This window comes from Oncorhynchus mykiss, chromosome 9, assembly GCF_013265735.2.
Source record: "Oncorhynchus mykiss isolate Arlee chromosome 9, USDA_OmykA_1.1, whole genome shotgun sequence".
In the NCBI taxonomy this organism is placed as follows: domain Eukaryota; kingdom Metazoa; phylum Chordata; class Actinopteri; order Salmoniformes; family Salmonidae; genus Oncorhynchus; species Oncorhynchus mykiss.
Genome location: NC_048573.1, coordinates 24,134,312 through 24,153,470, shown reverse-complemented (window position 1 = coordinate 24,153,470; position 19,159 = coordinate 24,134,312). Strand labels below are relative to the sequence as shown.

Genomic DNA, 19,159 nt, shown 5'->3' with positions numbered 1-19,159 from the left:
TTTTGAACTATAGGCTAACTCCGAATACCAATTCGGATCATGTCTACATACATCCAGTATGACGTGAATGAGCATTGAGATATCAATGCAAGGGCTTCCACTTTCCATCAGTGGGCTAAGTCTTTGTTCACAACATGATCTTCCTAATGGCGAACTTGGACTTGAGAATCTCTCTCTCATAGACATCCTCCAAAACCTTTGGGTCAAATGGTAGTTTATTCTTGGCATGGGGAGTATCACAAGAAAGATAACCTAACAATATGGACTTAAATTGACACAATACTTGTTAGCAAAGGTGTTAGGGATTTGTAGGAGTTTGCAGGGATTTGTAATCAAAGGAGCTTGCAGGGATTTGTAGTCTTGCATGATGTTAATTTTGATGCTCATTCGCATTTTAGAGTCAGAGTAAATATAGCCAAATATTTTGATAAATGTCACCTTGTCTGAGAGAGATTTACATGGTTATCAAAACATCACGCCAGGGTAAGTCTACAAGAAACATAACCCTTATTTTAAGTGTTTTCCCTATGGATAAAAATGAATGTTGGAAAAACGATTGGAACCCTTTCCCTGTTTGGCCGCTAGGTTTTATGGGTATTATGACACCTCCACTGTGGGGCTCTATAAATGAATTAATAAATAAACACCCTTGAACTTTGCACATCTGGATTGTACAATATTTGACAATTATTATTTTTTAAATCCTTCAAGCTCTGCCAAGTTGATTGTTGATCATTGCTAGACAGCCATTTTCAAACCTTGCCATAGATTTTCAAGCCGATTTAAGTCAAAACTGTAACTTGTCCACTCAGGAACATTCAATGTCTTCTTGGTAAGCAACTCCAGTGTGATTTGGCCTTGTGATTTGTGGTCATTTCCTTAGTAGGTGATGTCAGAGGTCAGCATGTGGGAGCTCAGGATGATAGATGCGTTTCCACTAGTAATTACCAGTTGGAGGGGCGGTAAAGTGGATTTTTCCCAGTGGTATGTGGTAAATTACCCCTTCCCCCTTGGTTACGAATATAGCGTATGGGTTGAATGTACCCTCCCCTTGCGAAATCTTGATTTGTCCAAATAACCAGTGACAAAAAACCCATGCACCGGAACTATTCCTACTCATTAGCTATCGGTGCCAATAGTTTAAAGGAAGATCTACTAATCTGACAGCTCTTAATATCAGTAGAATGGAGGCAAGCACAAAAAGATGACCTATTGCAGAGGTGGTGATGCATTCAGTGCCAAACCAAAGCGCCATGACACGATGGATTAGGATCGATTCCTCATCGGTCCGTTAAAACAGGAAGTCCAGAGAAATATCTAACCAAGCCAGCTTTGGCCATAGTCACTTACACAATATACCAATCCAAATCACATCAAGTAAAATTAAATATTTGTATTGCACACAGATTGTTTGCTGAAGAAACACTATAGCCTTGATCACACCAATAGCATCATTGTGCAAAATAGTACACAGCATCATCTGCATATGTGTGCAACAAAAGTTCAACATTCACCTTCTGCTACCATTTATGTCAAACCGTCAACGCATACAGTTTGACGCATATGTTCAATAAATCCAACGTATGCACCACACAGAAAGTACTGCAACTGCCTCTGCAACACAATTCTGCAATGCAAACCCAGGGTTCCATTGGAAATGAATGTACTTCTGGTGTACCAAAATGCAGTGATGCTGTCGGTGTGATCGAGCAAGCAAGCAAGCCTGGGATGACAGTGGCTATGATTCAATTTAATTTTGGTATTATATCGTGTCCTTGACATTTAATGTAACACTAGGACCAATTATCACTGGTTCCACCTGTTGAGCCTACTTACTCATCAACACCATCATGTCTGTGAGGACTGGTTTCGGCCATGCCACTCATCAAATCAAAGTTTTTTGGTCGTGTACACAGTTTAGCAGATGTTATAGTGGGTGCAGAAAAATGTTCATGTTACTTGCTCCCAACAATGCAGTAAAATATCAAACAAGTATACAAATAATAATAATAATAGTAATCATTTCAAAAAAAGAACACAAGAAATCCAGCACATTCACAGAGACATTTCACTTGAGGTGTCAGAAACTCAAGGCAATCATCCTACGTTGTTCAAGGTCACAGCACAGTTCATTTAATAGAATAAAAACATTTCTTCACACTTTACCATTTCCTGGAAAACGATGTCCCAGTCTTATCAACAATGTTATTTGAAAAACGATTTCCTTTTATCAATGGTATACAGCAATTTACAGCTAAAAGACAATCTCAGTTATGATCTTGCATGCTGAAATGAAGGAAACAACCATAAAAAAAACTTGCTAGTGAAATGTTGATCTAACATTACAGTAGGTTTCTTTTGGCAATTTGGTGTTTTATAGGATGCACAAGACCTATGTCCAGTGATTCCTCCTCCTCCTCCTCATCATCAGTAGGCTATATCCAGATTAATGCAAGTTGAAATATATGTATGTAATAATAATCAATTCAAGAAAAATAGGATTCTTATTTATTAAAATATGACATCATTCTTTATTCAAATAAGTTTGAATGACATGTACGTTATGGAATTATTCAATTGCGTTTTCCATACTTGTTTGACGCTTACTGCACACCGTACTCCCATGTGTTTTTGCCAGTTCTGGACCAGAGGTACAGTTTGAAGTGTATTGCAATTACAGTTATTGGTTGATCATTTTTAGTTAGAGAGTTTAGGTCTGTATTACGGTCTGTAATGTAAAGGTGTAGACGTTTAAAATAGTGCATGTTTTATGTGGAATAAGATTTCGCGCGCTGCAATCTAACGTTATTGGCTATTCAGTGCAGTGGCCAGTTTAGGAGCCTACGTTAGCTCACCAAATTCATTAAACTTTGCAAGCTAGCTAGGTATAATTTCAACAGACGTTCTGTTAGTTTGTATCTAACTTACTGCCAACTGTAACTGTGTGTGTTATTTGCAAGTTATCAAGCCCTCAAAATGATTAACCTAACTGAAAGTGACTTAGATGTACAGTAAAGTTAGCTGTAGCTTGATATCTAGCTTGTTACTGAACCAGTATATTTGCGTTAGACACCTCTAACGCCCAGAAAGCTCAGACTCAGACTCCCATTCACTTGCTCTGCAAGCGTTATAATGTAAAAATACGTTAATTGATCACCAAATATGCAGTTTCGCTGAGCAACTATCTTCATTTACTCTCGTTTCGCCGGTATGTACTAACAAAAATGTCTACATTTTAAAAGCAACAGAAAAAGAAAAGGCTATTGGGCACTTCCAAATGTGTGTTGAGCTGTTGTGGGCTTCCGTCCTGTTCGTGATGAATTGGAGCTTTCTGGGCGTTAGAGACGTCTCTAATGCACAGATGCTGTTTTAGCTAGCTACAGTGCATTTGTTTAACATTTGCGAGCGTCAGGGAACTTGGCGCTTGCAACTCAGGAAACTCATCATGATGGTATCGATATGTCTTCTGTCTCTACTATTATTAACCCCCAGGTACACCAGCAGCTAGACAGCCAGGCTGTTGGTGGAGTTTATGGTAGTCCTACCAAATGTATCCCATTGCATTAACAATGTAAACATAATGTGCTATCTATTTTGCCTGCCTGCCTTAACCAGTAACTACATCGTTTTGGAGGGCAAGCAACAAGCCATAGTCAATTCTGCTATCCACAAGCATTAGGACTGTCACTTTCAAAGGCACAGGAATGAGCATTTCAAACAATGTCACATTGTTACACTAACAATGCCGAGCCAGCAGTACAGGCCTGTTTACATTGTTAGTGAACAAGTTAAAGGCAGTCTAGAAACCCCTGAATAGTTTAATTCACATGTTTCACTGACTATTGTCCCTCTTTGAGTTTGGAAAATGTGCCATGCAGCACAGTGAAATAACATCTATTTTTTTAAAGACTATATCTGGGTGTCAAACCTCAGCATAGTCGGACTAGAGCAAGATGAATATGTTTGAACATAGTAATGTAAATCCATAAACGATTTTATGCCATCTTGCTTATGCCTAATTCAACAACAGCAACTTTGTTTTTACATTCTCAAAGAATATGAATGTTAGTTTATTCCCTCTATTGTCTTTTATACACATTTAATAACACTGCACAACAATTTTGGCCACATTTCAATCCCTTCACAACACAATGTCATTTTATGGAACCAAGCACCTTGTGCACAGCCAGCATTGACAGGTGGATTTGATCCTTTAATCCTAGTCAGTCACGTCACAAAGGCCTACGATAAGTTTCAACCATAAACACCAACTTGTAGAACAGTTGTCAGAAGTCTACTTTTAGCATTGAATATGAGAGCCTTACCTCGCTATACGTTTGGGCTGCAGTAGTGTGGCTGTTTCTGTGGATGCTGTATTAAGGTCGTTGAGAGTGAATGTTATAGCTGCGTCAGGGGCTGTGAATGGGCTGTTGCACACTGTTGGCCTGTCACTTATCAGCTCTATAATAGAGGGGGAACGGGTGGGGCTGCGGTGCGGGGGGGGGGGGGGGGGGGGGGGGGGGGGGCTACATTGTCTCCCATATTCCCCCTCTGTTCAGAGTCTTACACACAGCACATACAGATCTCCCTGGCTATCAGCCAGCCAGGCAGCCAGGGCCCTGACAATAACCATCTGGTAGTCAGTCCACTTCTCTCTTTCTCTGCCTTATTGTCATTCTTTAATGGAACAACAACCTGAGATGGTCCAAGTTTCAATGTATTCAATGTAGTGACTAGCAAACTGCTCGGGGGCCAGTCATCTGTCTGTATTCGGGAAGGTGTCTCGTGAATAATGCAATCAATTCATGCAAAATTATGTCAGTGGCCAATGCCACCTGTCAGAGCTTTAGTTCTCACTGCGGGGGTCGTCTTTCAAAGGGATGCAGGTACCTGCTTGGGGGCTGTTCTTCAATGTAGGTACACAGTGCATTAGGCTAGTTGTAGCCTATATGACACAGCAGATGGCTGGAGTTTGGGGAATCACTCTGTCTTAGGGCAGTTCAGCTCGTTTTTGTAGGTTGTCATGTCAGTCCGCTGGGAGCTAGGACAAAAAATGTAACGTAAAATGTTTCTTTGAAACATGGCCAGAAAGTTTGATTTTCCAGGTATCCTCTTCAATAACCTTAGTTTTGTTGTGTGCTTTTGTTTTCAACAAGGAGAGCTCCGTTCTATTTAAGTAAATATTCCAGTTTCTGTGCTCTCAATCCTAAGAATAATCTTTTGGTTTTTCTCCCTCACTCGCAGGCATGACCAGAGAAGATGAGTGAGAATTTGAAAAAGAGATTTGACTTTCCCAGCCCGCTCATACAGGCCCAGGTAAAGTGCTGACTGAGAGATTGTCTCTGGATTGGGGTTGCAATGGGGGGTCATACTGTTCAGGTTATTGTGAGCCAGGATCCAACTCTGTAGTAAGCCTGTTGTCTATGTCTGCAGACGGTGAGGAGTCTGGTTGCGGCTGTGCTGAAAGAGAAGGGCCAGAATGAGAGGATCGGCCAGTCCTCCACCCAGGTAGGTGTCTGACTTTCAAATTTGTGTCTGAGTATCATGTTTGAGTGTGAAGCTGTACCTCAGGCTGTGACATTTGTTTCTGACTGACCCACTGTGTTTTTGATTGATGCAATTTGTTTATGACCACATCATGTGTCTCTGACTGTGTCTGACTCCCGGCTGTGGAGGCCCTGTAGGAGCAGTGCTGTAGTGGCTGTGCCTCTGCCTCTCCTGTGTCTTTGACTGTGTCTGACTGTGTTGCAGGGCCCAGCTATGGAGGCCCTGTGGGAGCAGTGCTGCAGTGACTGTGCTGCTGTTCGCTCAGCCTGCTGTGACGCCGTGGTGCTCCTGGTAGAGCAGGCCCACGCTGACCTGCACTACATACTCAACAGCGTCCTCAACCTCCTGCCCTCCGCCAGGTATTACACACACACGCTTGTCCACACACACACCAGGGTTTCTGTTAAAATATTTTTAGCGCCGGACATTTGACCGGAATTTTTATTTTATTTTACTGGACATCTGAGAAATTTACGGGACCCATATGCATTGGGCACGTGACCTGATTAGGGCGTCCACCCACGGTGCTCAGAATGACATAAATCACATTTAGATGATGGTAATTCATATTAACAGAACATGCAAGTCGAGGATGCAATGATGTCTTGAATTCTGATGTGCTCTTTGAAGATGTTAGAAGAACTGTGCACATTTACTTTTCCTCAGCCAGCAAGACGAGTAACGAACAGCAAAATCACTAGCCTGTCAGTCTACTATCCCCCATTGTAGAAAGTTGACCTATTTTATAGTCAGCTTGTCGAGTAAGAAATAGCCTATTCCAAACAGGCTCTGGGACAGTTTTGGAACGATAGATCCCAAATTCATACAACCAGTAGGCCTGGGCTACATAATAAAAAATAAAAAAGTTAAAGCAATGAGTTTGATGCAACAGATCAGAATGTGTAGCTTAAAATGTTGAGCAGCTATTATTTCATCACATTATAAGCGCAGCAATGCGCACAAGGCAGTAGGCTGCGCTCAAATGTTTGTTCCATAATGCATTTTACGGGGGAAACACTGTTGTCAAAGAGCACTGCACATGCGAGCGGTTTCATGTGACAGAGATGGAAATATCCATTAGAAAGAGGGGAGATCTAATAGGATTGTGCCTTTGGCTACTGGACAACGAAAGAAAGTTTATATGAAATAATTGCCTCCACGGATATTTTGGCAAGGTAAGACATGCCTCATAATATGTAGTATAACGTTCAGGTTTCAAACAATTAAGCATATGTTTTCAAAATGCATACGGCCTCTCGCTCATTGCAAAGTGGTGTGTGATGCGCTGATGAAGCCTGCCGTCCGTTGCCTGTGCATGCAGTTTGAGAGCCTGTGGCAGCAGCAGATTTCCCACGGAAAGTATCTGTAGGCTGTACGCGTGTGATAAATAAGATGCATAACGAATATCCTGTACACGTGCCAATTTAATTCCACAAAGTTCTGCAAATGAACCTATAGACAGCCTAGCATGACCAGTCAAATGTACTTACATTGACTGGTATTTCCATTAATGAATAGGCTAAAAAGCATCATTTTGCAATGGGATTTTTTTCCTATTCTCCCAGACAACTGGCCAGAGCCAGTTTTATTTCTCTTTTTCAACATTTTTATAGGCCAAAAGCCGGCGATTACCGGCTAACGGAAACTCTGGCGCGCGCACACACAATTCAGAAAATATGTCTCGGTGTGTATTACAGCCTTTTTTTTTTACACGTGCTCAGAGAGTTCAGACAGACTTGATTAGAGTCAGACTCATAAAAATGGTCTTCGACCGTTGTTCTTCTTCTACGACAGCCTCCCGCGCTCTGTTGAGGTCTTAACAGAGCTTAGCCATACTGTCAGACATGAGCCCCTCCCCTATCTCTCTGTGGTTGAACACTTATCGGCACATCCTGTTACACGGTATTGTCACACCAAACTGTAGAGCAGTTGATCGTGCTATATTAAAAGTCATGGAACTAATTTCGATAGTAGTTCTGTAGCATTGAAAATACACTGCACTCCATGTATAGGCATAGAGATCATATCTGTGCAGAATGATAACCATGGCCACTATCATTCACTGTATGACATTGAGTATGTTATTTTTTAAATTTCCTTTTTTGTTGTTGTTAACCAAATTCATTCAGGTCTGTTACAATGGTAAACACATTGAATGATGGTGGTGTATTGGAATCCGAACACTCTGCCCTGTTGGCATTGACTTGTTCATAACACCTTGGGCCCTCTGCTCTCACTGTAATAAGATGGTAACAAAGTCATTTCACTGAGGAGGGGACACGCTGTCTTTGCCACTCGCCAGGCTGCTGCTACTGCTGACTTTGAGCTATTGATCGTGCTGAGCTAATGGCCAGCGCAGCAGGAAATGGAACGCCAAACAGCTTGTGACCTTTCCCATCTCTGATATTATCGCATGCGCCGTCTAATATCATTGTACAAGTGTACAGTGTATTTACTGCAGTGGTCACCAACCGGTTGATCCCGATCAACTAGTCAATCTTCAAGGCATTCATAGTCTATCGCCAAACATTTCTGTAGAAAAGCCAATGATAAAGCCTTGAGCTCCAGTCTTTTTTAATTAGTCTTTCACTGTTGTCGGTAGGTGCACTTGATTCAGAAGCCCTACGCTGGATAGGCAAAGTGTTCCCATTTTGAACTATTTTATTTGTCTGAAGAAACAAACTCTGCCTACCCGGCGGACCAGGAGAGCTAAATCAAGTGCTCCTATTGCGCTGGCCAATCGGATAGCTTAAATGTCTGACTACAGCTTCCACAACCCCACAGCAAAGTTTGTCCAGTATGAAGGAAGTTCGAGGAAGTTTTGCGAGCCAATGCTAACTAGTGTTGGCGCAATGGCTGGAAGTATCTACTTCCAGTCATTCCGCTACTTTCAGTCATTGCGCTAATGATAGTTAGCATTGGCTCACGAAACTAACTCTAACTTCCTTCATATTGGACACAGACATAAAAATGGTATCCACAAGTTCATCTGACTCTGGGGATGTATATACAGGGCGTCATTGTCAAAATCCCGAGGTATCCCTGTAAGGTCCTCTGCACAGTATAGTCCCAAGCTATCTGGGTTTTCTGTAAACTGCTAGTTATACTCCTGGCCTTATTGATTTTTTTCTGCTTCTTATGAACAGGAATGTGCAGGGGTTGATAAAAGTGATAGGAAGGCTTCTCCAGGTGCAAGCGGACCAGCGAGACAAAGGAACGCCCTTCACTTGTCCCTACTCCATCAGGTTAGTCCACTTCACTTGTCGCTAGTCCATCAGGTTATTCCACTTCACTTGTCCTCGCTCCATCAGGTTATTCCACTTCACTTGTCCTCGCTCCATCAGGTTATTCCACTTCACTTGTCCCCACTCCATCAGGTTATTCCACTTCACCTGTCCTCGCTCCATCAGGTTATTCCACTTCACTTGTCCTCGCTCCATCAGGTTATTCCACTTTACTTGTCCTCGCTCCATCAGGTTATTCCACTTCACTTGTCCTCGCTCCATCAGGTTATTCCACTTCACTTGTCCTCGCTCCATCAGGTTAGTCAACTTCATTTGTCCTCGCTCCATCAGGTTAGTCCACTTCATTTGTCCTCGCTCCATCAGGTTAGTCCACTTCATTTGTCTTCGCTCCATCAGGTTATTCCACTTCATTTGTCCCCACTCCATCAGGTTATTCCACTTCATTTGTCCCCACTCCATCAGGTTAGTCCACTTTTTCTTTTTCTTTCCCGTGGTATGACTTTGTGGGCCAAATAGGACCATACACACCGCTCTATTTCCCAACTTTACTGTGACCACATGAGGAAAGATGTCTAGGCTACTTTTGATTCATAACATCAAGTTAGGTTCTGAGTGTGAGACTATTGATTGGAGTGGAGTGCGGGTCTTTGAGTCCACATCACTTATCACTACTCCTTCAGGTAATTCCATGCTTGCCATGGCGCATAGTGGCAGCCTTGGTAGTTTACTCCTGCAAATGTATCCTTAGTTATTTGTAAGTGTTTTCTATGTGCATTGTTTTATCAACTTTTAGCTGATCAAGTATTGAACAGGGAACTAAAAATGTTACCAACAACGTTAAATTAGTTAACATACTTTTGGTCATGTAGTGTATGTGGACGGACACCTGCTCATCGAAGGTCTAATTTCAAAATCATTGGCATGAAAATGGAGTTGCCCCAACCCCTTGCTGCTATAATATCCTCCACTCTTCTGGAAAGGCTTTCCACTAGATGTTGGAACATTGTTGCGGGGACTTGCTTCCATTCAGCCACAAGAGCATTACTGATGTAGGGCGATTAGGCCTGGCTCGCAGTCGGTGTTCCAATTAATCTCAAAGGTGTTCGATGAGGTTCCACACCGATCTCGACAAACCATTTATGTATGGACCTCGCTTTATCCTCAGGGACATTGTCATGCGGAAACAGGAAAGTGCCTTTTCCAAACTGTTGCCACAAAGTTGCAAGCACAGAATCGTCTAGAATGTCATTGTATGCTGTAGCATTGAGATTTCCCTTCACTGAAACTAAGGGGCCTAGCCCGAACCACGAAAAACAGCCCCAGACCATTATTCCTCCTCCACCAAACCTTACAGTTGGCACTATGCATTGGGGCAGGTAACGTTCTCCTGGCATCCGCCTAACCCAGAAGCGTGAATCACCACTTCAGAGAACGCTTTTCCACGGCTCCAGAGTCCAACGGCGGCGAGCTTTACACCACTTCAGCCGACACTTGGCATTGCGCATGGTGATCTTAGGCTTGTGTGAAGCTGGTCGGCCATGAAAGTCCATGTCATGAAGCTCCTGGCGAACAGTTCTGGTGCTGACGTTGCTTCCAGAGGCAGTTAGAACTCGGTAGTGAGTGTTACAACTGAGGACAGACTTTCTTTTCACGCTTCAGCACTTGGCGGTCCCGTTCTTTGAGCTTGTGTGGGCTACCACTTCGTAGGCTGAGCCATTGTTGCACCTAGATGTTTGCCCTTCACAAATAACAGCACTTCCAGTTGACCGGGGTGGCTCTAGCAGGGCAGAAATTTGATGAACTAACTTACTGGAAAGGTGGCATCCTATGACGGTGCCACGTAGGAAGTCAGTGAGGCCATTCCATTCTTCAGTTAGGCTATTTTACTGCCAATGTTTGTCTATGAAGATGCATGGCTGTGTGCTCATTTTATACACTTGTCAGCAAAGGGTGTGGCTGAAATAGATGAATCCACACATACTTTTGTATATACAGTGGGGCAAAAAAGTATTTAGTCAGAACAAATTGTGCAAGTTCTCCCACTTAAAAAGATGAGAGAGGCCTGTAATTTTCACCATAGGTACACTTCAACTATGACAGACAAAATGAGAAGAAAAAAAATCCAGAAAATCACATTGTAGGATTTTTTTATGAATTTATTTGCAAATTATGGTGGAAAATAAGTATTTGGTCAATAACAAAAGTTTATCTCAGTACTTTGTTATATACCCTTTGTTGGCAATGACAGAGGTCAAACGTTTTCTGCAAGTGGAGTGTGACTGTTTGAGGATGTGGACAGGTGTCTTTTATACTGATAACAAGTTCAAACAGGTGCCATTAATACAGGTAACGTGTGGAGGACAGAGGAGCCTCTTAAAGAAGAAGTTACAGGTCTGTGAGAGCCAGATTTATTTTTTTTCTCATTTTGTCTGTCATAGTTGAAGTGTACCTATGATGAAAATTACAGGCCTCTCATCTTTTTAAGTGGGAGAACTTGCACAATTGGTGGCCAACTAAATACTTTTTTGCCCCACTGTATATATATATATATATTGTATTTGACTACTTCTCCAATCAACTAGCTCATTGTTTGGATTCAAGTACCAGTTCAGATCATCCTTGATCCTCATCTCTTTTTTATCTCATCTCCCATCTACTGGACCAAAGGCTGGACCAAAATATACAGAAATGGAAGCAACTATCATTCACTACACCCAAGATTTTCTCAGAAATGTTTAACATATTAAAACAACCCTGTGCAGGGAGCTGAGCAACAGCCTTAATTAAGCAAGACGGGATCTTGCGGAAACAATGCAGATGACGGGGCGGTAGGAGACTAATTAACAAACTTAAGTCTGTTGTACTGCTCGGATTACGAGTGCACACATCATGCACAACTGGGGCTTTTAAAGTCACGGTCCATAAACAACAAAGGTTTACTACTGAATGGTATCATCACTGATAGAGGTCTAGACATTCTCTTTCTCACTGAGACTTGGCATCAGCCCAATGAGTACATATCCCTCCACCAATTCCCTCCATCTGGCAACACCTACCTGGACTGTCCTCGCACATCCGGACAGGGTGGCGGATTGGCTGTAATCTGCAGGACTGACAGCACTGTGATTTTACTGCAGCTGTCCGGTTTTGAATGAATGCCTTTCAAGATCAATGGCTCTGTATCAGTACTGTCTGTGTTAATTTGTTGGCCTCCCTAACTTTCCTGCTGAACTATCTGAGCTACTAACACCCCTGAGCCCATGCTATGCTAGAGCTGGGTGATTTCAACATACATGTCGTCTCCCCTGACTGCTGTCTCTCTACCGGCCTGGCGGATGTCCAGGACAACTTTGGACACCAACAGCACGTGGACTTTGCCATCCACAAGAAAGGCCATAAACTGGACCTAGTCTCCACAGGCGTGGATCTCGCCAAATTGGAAGGAAATGTGTGAGGGCTGTCTGACCATAAACTTATCACCTTCACCCTAGCTATTCCTCTACTCATTCGGCCCAAGAAACGCTGCATTCAGTTTAGAAGTCTGAAAACTGTAAACACTGGCCAGCTTACTAAATAGATCTCTACCTGCCAGTTACTGACTCTGGCTTAATACAACACATCGCCTCCCTGGTACACTGAAGAGCTACGCTCTTTCAAAGCAACTGGCCCATCGTCTAGAACAACCGTATAAGAAAACTAGGCTAACTATACATGCGCAGATGTAAACTCAGCAAAAAAAAGAAATATCTTCACTGTCAACTGTGTTTATTTTCAGCAAACTTAATATTTGTGTATGAACATAACAAGATTCAACAACTGAGACAACCTGAACAAGTTCCACAGACGTGACTAACAGAAATGGAATAATGTGTCCCTGAACAAAGGGGGGGTCAAAATAAAAAAAACAGTCAGTATCTGGTGTGGCCACCAGCTGCATTAAGTACTACTGTGCATATCCTGGACTGCAGCAGATTTGCCAGTTCTTGCTGTGAGATGTTACCCCACTCTTCCACCAAGGCACCTGTAAGTTCCCAGACATTTCTGGGGGGAATGGCCCTAGCCCTCACTTTCCGATCCAACAGGTCCCAGATGTGCTCAATGGGATTGAGATCCGGGCTCTTCGCTGGCCATGGCAGAACACTGATATTCCTGTCTTGCAGGAAATTTCTCACAGAACGAGCAGTATGGCTGTTGGCATTGTCATGCTGGAGGGTCATGTCAGGATGAGCCTGCAGGAAGGGTACCACATGAGGGAGGAGGATTTCTTCCCTGTAACACACAGCGTTGAGATTGCCTGCAATGACAACAAGCTCAGTCCGATGATGCAGTGACACACCGCCCCAGACCATGACGGACCCTCCACCTCCAAATCGATCCCGCTCCAGAGTACAGGCCTCGGTGTAACGCTCATTCCTTCGACGATAAATGCGAATCTGACCATCACCCCTGGTGTGACAAAACCGCGACTTGTCAGTGAAGAGCACTTTTTGCCAGTCCTGCCTGGTTTGTGCCCATAGGTGATACTGAATACTGAATACAATACTGAATGAACACTTTATTCTTTAAGTGAAATACGGAACCGTTCAATATTTTGTGTAAGGGGTGGCATCCATCAGTCTAAATATTCCTGTTCCATTGCACAACCTTCAATGTTATGTAATAATTATGTACAATTCTGGCAAATTAGGCGGCCCAAACTGTTGCATATACACTGACTCTGCGTGCAATGAACACGAGAAGTGACACAATTTCACCTGGTTAATATTGCCTGCTAACCTGGATTTCTTTTAGCTAAATATGCAGGTTTAAAAATATATACTTCTGTGTATTGATTTTAAGAAAGGCATTGATGTTCATGGTTAGGTACACATTAGAGCAACGATACGCACCGCATCGATTATATGCAACGCAGGACACGCTAGATAAACTAGTAATATCATCAACCATGTGTAGGTAACTAGTGGTTATGATTGATTGATTGATTGATTGTTTTTTATATGATAAGTTTAATGCTAGCTAGCAACTTACCTTGGCTTACTGCATTCGCGTAACAGGCAGTCTCCTCATGGAGTGCAATGAGAGGCAGGTGGTTAGAGCGTTGGACTAGTTAACTGTAAGGTTGCAAGATTGAATCCCCCGAGCTGACAAGGTGAAAATCTGTAATTCTGCCCCTGAACGAGGCAGTTAACCCACCGCTCCTAGGCCGTAATGCCCCCTAAACAAATCCATGCCTTTCCGGCCAGTGGCCGTTGTGTCCTTGGGCTGAATATAGTCATTATTTCTCCCAGCTGCGTGCTCCGAAGCACCTCTCATTCACATGTCTCTCTCAGATATCTCAATTCTTATCAGAATTGACACATCCGAGGCGCATATTGAAGATATTGGAAGAACTGTCTCCACATTTACTTTTTGTCAGCCAACAAGATGAGTAGGCCTAACGAACAGCAAAAGCACTAGCCTATGTCAATCTACTATCCGCCATAGTGCAAAAGTCCACCTATTCTGTGTGAGAAATAAATATTCCAAACATAGTCTGGGACAGATGTAGGATGCGATGGATCCCAAATGAATACAATCACTAGCTTAATTATTTATTTTTTTAAACAGTGAAGCTGATGCAACAGATGAGAACATTTAGCTTAAAATGTAGATGAACTATTTGGCTTTCTTCAGTATTATAAGCGCAGCAATGCGCACACGGCAGTAGGCTGTAAGTACGAATGTTCCAAAATGCAATCAATTAGCGGAAAAACACCATTCTCAAAAGTGACCACGAATCTGATTATGCATGCATTTTTATGGTGAAAATGGTCTTCCCCGAACTTGAAACTCACACAATGTGTGTGTGTGCCAGTTAGGCTCTACACCCATTGTAAAGCAAATTAATGTGCTTCATTTTAAGAAGTAATTTGGCTACTATACACATCTGGGATAAGCTACATGTGCAACTATATTTTGAAAAAGTCTGGGGGAAAAAAGGCATGCGCTGTTTCTTGCATTACTGCATTCAAGCTGGTGATAGGATATTCACAAGTGATAGGGTAATATTGTCACCCATCAGACTATTCTTGATTTGATGTTGTCTTTACATATACTAAATAATATATGTGTGAATTTGTTCTCCTGTCTCAAAACATGGTTAGGGGAAAACATACATGTCATCTATGCACTTAAATAGTGAATGGATGACGCTTTTCCCATGGTTCCTTTCATGCCAGCCAGGTAGGCTACACTCCTGTTGTACAGAGAAGCAAAGTGCTTAATATTAGGAAAGTTGAGAAATAAGTATAGTAGGCCTAGCCTATAGAAAGCTAAATAGAGGCCATCAAACCTATATTTTTTAATTGCATAGTCTATAGAAATGTTGCGTAACATGAGCTACTCGGTTCTCATTAAGTATTTGATTACATTTTTGAGTGATTTAAAGGGACAATGGAGTGCTGAGTACCAGGTGGTTAGCAAGTTTGGTAGGCTACTAATGACCAGCAGCAGCATCAGAGCTTGGAGAAGCCTAATTGCCGAGACTACACAGTCACGTAGAAATTGACTCGTGACCGCCGATGTGGCGGTAATACGGTCACCATAACAACCCTACCTCCAACCTGTGAATAATTGTGCTACCTCAGCCTTCCCAGAACGGTGCAATCAATACCTGTGATTCTTCCAAAGCAAACTTTAAAACATGAATCTTCCTGACCTCCCAAGCCTCTTTAGTTGAGCTACCAAGTCCTATGCTCCCTGAGTCAAGGTTCTCCACCTTCTCCACAGTCACTGCAGCTGATGCAACCAAGCTGGTTAGGACAAAGAGGCCCACCACTTGCTTAGACCTTATCACCACCTCCCTTGTCAAGACCTGCTTACCTGCTCTGGAGCCTTCACAGAAATGATCAACAAGTCCCTCGTCACTGGGTGTGTCCCTCATTCAGCTCAAACTGTCCGCAGTCACACCAATACTTAAAAAGCCTGGATCTGACCATGACAACTTCCAGAACTAAAGGCCTATTTCCAACCTGCCTCTCCTGAGTAAGCTCCTCAAACGTGCTGTTTGTAGCCAACTCCAAAGCCATCTGGCCACCTACTTGAGCCCTTCCAGTTGGGTTTCAGAGCTAGACACAGTACTGAGACTGCCCTGGTAAGGGTCACTAATGACCTCATGAATGCTGACTCGGGTTGCCAGCATCCTCTGACTGCTGGACCTCAGTGCAGCATTCAATACGCTCAGCCATGCCATCCTGCTAGACTGCATGGAGAAGGGCCTGTCAGACACAGTCTTGTACTGGTTCAGGTCCTATCTCACTGATCACTACTAGTTTGTAGCCATCAGTCCTAGTAAGTCAGACAGAGTTGTGCTCCAACATGGGTCCGTACTGGGGCCACTACGGTTTTGTATCCACATTGGGAACATCTTCAGGAAACACGAACTGGGCTTTCACTTTTATACTGACAACACACAGCTGTATGTCTCCACAAACACTGCCAATGGCACTGCACTCCTGGTCAGCTGCCTGCAGGACATCAAAACATGGATGCAGTTGAGTTTCCTGCAGTTAAATTGCAACTAGACAGAGGTCTTCCTGATTGGCACTATCATTACCAACATCAGCAGCTACAGCCTCAATATTGATGATGCCAAGGTCCTCCCCTCCAGTAAGGTTCCTGGGTGTGATATTTGACAGTCAGCTCTCGTTTGAGGCGCACATCAAGAGTTTGACCAATGTCAAATTTTCCATGTAACTCCCTTTTTGTTGGCGCATCTGCCAAGTGCCTTAACAGGCTACAAAATGTCTCCAATGGGTCCTCACGTGCTCACCCACACCTCCCCCCGCAAGCACATTACTCCAGTGCTGTTCTACCTCCACTGGCTCCCCATATGCTCACGCATCGACGACAAAATCCTGGTTCACACCTACCAAGATATCCACTACTCTGGACCCAAGTACCTGTCTGACCTCATTCTACCCTCCTGCCCCACACGCACACGTCGCTCCTCCAGTTCTGTTTCCCTTCAGCCCCGCAGCAGACTTAATAACTACGGGTGACAGGGCTCTCAGTTGCGCGGCTTCGAGGCTGTGGAACTCACTTCCCGACACTATTAGGGCTGCAGAGTCTCTGGCCCCCATTAAGGCACAGCTCAAGACTGTGCTGTTCAGAAAAGCGTTCAAGGACCTCTGCTATTTCTGTTCTCATGTCCTCCGGATCTGGCGACAGCTGTATATAGCTTTGATTTGTTTTCTGTGTTTTGGATTGTTGCTGTTGTTATTATTTTGTGTGCCTTGGGTTGAGAAAAGCGCTTTACAAATTAAATGAATAATAATAATGCTTATCATAACATAAGATTTTTCTGCAGTGGTAGTGATACCATTCTGTTGTAATAACAGCTGTGGATAGTCATGACAGCGTTGTTCGATTGACTTCTGTAGTAATAATAACATGTGGTGGTCATAATAGCATCTAAAGTAGTCAAAATGACATGTCATAATAAAACCTGTCATAACATCTCGCCCTGTCAGAATAACATCTGTAATAGTCATAATAGCGCGATGTCATAACATCTGTAGTAGTTATGTTTTTTTCTTTTGTTACGATAACATTGTCATAATAGCATCTGTAGTAGTAATAATAGCATTGTGATAACTTTTGTTGTAGTCCGACTAGCATTATGTCATAATTGCATCTGTAGTAGTAATGTCTGAGTTACTCCGCTGTAAGGTCATGGACTACTATAATGTCATTGTAATATCTTAGTCGTTATTTAGTTGTGGAAATACTTCATTGATATCATCATAGTAATCTAAGATCCTAATGAAGTCATGAAAATGCTACAGATGTAGTACATTGGTAGCCTAAAGTCTTATTGGGTTTTCATGGAAATGCTACAGTGAGGTCATAATAGTACTTTTTCTGAGTAGTAATAGTCCCAGTCGGTGTTAGATAGAACGCCTGTGGGGAAAACAACCTGTGGTTACCTAGGTTACCCCATTGGCTCACAGTAGAAACTTGACCCTTTTCAAACGCAATTATCTTGTTGTCTCCTTGTTTTAGTCAATTACAAAACTACATTTAAGAAAAGTACATCATGTATAAAGGTTCCTTTTCAACATTGCCTGCTCCAGAGAGTTCATGCTACTTAGAAAAACACTATATTGTAGGGCTTCCCTCGTTCCCCTTTTCATGAAGGTGCTAGCAGCCACATGAGTGAGTGCAAGCTAGCTAGCTACCGACTGGAACATTTAAGCTAGCCAAAACCAACGACACAGACTATACAGTTACAAGTAGTGAGTGGAGTTACACATGGGCTATACTAAACAAGTTAAATGTCTTACCTGTGATGAAATGTTTTCCACACACATAGCTAGGTGTAGCCTACTTGGACAAAGTCCCCACATTTCCCTCTCTCCCACACCGAATAGCCTGAAGCCTCTTCTCACTGGATTTTTGACCTGGTTACATGTACATTGAACAACACAGCAGCTTTTTGGGATGTTTTTTTCTCTCATTCTGTATAACCCCAAAAATATTTTACCGTTGGGGGTGAATGGGAAAGAATGGTTGTTTCCCCCAAGTTGTGGTCGAGGGGAATTTCTTATTACGTGAATATCAACTCGGAGTATGTCTTAGGCTTTTGTACAGCAGTAGAAATGCTGTGATGATATCATAGTAATACGGGAGTACTTTGCCTTCTACTGCAATTATGGGGCTGTAGATCATGACTCGCCGTTCCAAATGCCACCCTATTCCTTAGTGCACCACTTTTAACCAGGGCTGGTCAAAAGTAGTGCACTATAGGGTTTAATTTGGGAAGCATAGAATTATGTCCCTGTGGAGAAATGCTAGGAAGTTAGTATACCGACCCCTTCCATAGGATTGTCCTCTGGCTGAGCCATCCTGCTGATAATGATTAATATCTCATTTGGGTAACATCAACCTATGCCAATGGGCTGTTAAGGCCCAGCTCTGATTTAATTTCATAGTGGATTGATGAATCATGTATCATGACACCTCAGCAGTCACCTAAGGTGTCAGGAACGCGTCAAAGTACAAAAGGGCCAATATCTACTGCCACTAGATGCTTCAATACTGATCTGAGCAGCCGTATAGTAGGCTGCACCTTGAGCCAGCTAGCCAGCACACAACTCTCCAAGATGGACATGGCTATTCCGGTTTTGAGAATGAATGGGTGTCAACCACCAAGGGCAGGGGAATCCTTCTGGGGACAAGTCAATACAGTCCCGTGTAGCTCAGTTGGTAGAGCAAGGTGCTTGCGATACCAGGGTTGTGGGTTCGCTTCCCATGGGGGACCAGTATGTAGTAAAGTATGAATATGTATGCACTCACCACTCTTAAGTTTCTCTAAATAACAGTGTCTG

At 42.9% G+C, this 19,159-nt stretch overlaps 2 protein-coding genes across 3 annotated transcripts in view; one reads left to right on the top strand and one right to left on the bottom strand.

Annotated features, from left to right (window-relative positions):
• Nucleotides 1-4,425, bottom strand: part of mllt3 (MLLT3 super elongation complex subunit) — a 48,699-nt gene extending 44,274 nt beyond the window's left edge. The window contains exon 1 of the mRNA XM_036987630.1: nucleotides 4,326-4,425. The gene's annotated coding sequence lies outside the window, so the exon portion shown is untranslated. The remainder of the gene's footprint in view (nucleotides 1-4,325) is intronic.
• The window catches only part of focad (focadhesin), a 63,459-nt gene continuing 46,891 nt past the window's right edge, over nucleotides 2,592-19,159 (top strand). For both annotated transcript variants that reach the window (XM_021615174.2, XM_021615173.2), the window contains exons 1-5: nucleotides 2,592-2,651; nucleotides 5,245-5,316; nucleotides 5,434-5,508; nucleotides 5,752-5,906; nucleotides 8,694-8,792. In XM_021615174.2, coding sequence (XP_021470849.2) covers nucleotides 5,260-5,316; nucleotides 5,434-5,508; nucleotides 5,752-5,906; nucleotides 8,694-8,792 — 386 coding nt within the window. In that variant the 5' untranslated portion in view covers nucleotides 2,592-2,651; nucleotides 5,245-5,259. The remainder of the gene's footprint in view (nucleotides 2,652-5,244; nucleotides 5,317-5,433; nucleotides 5,509-5,751; nucleotides 5,907-8,693; nucleotides 8,793-19,159) is intronic.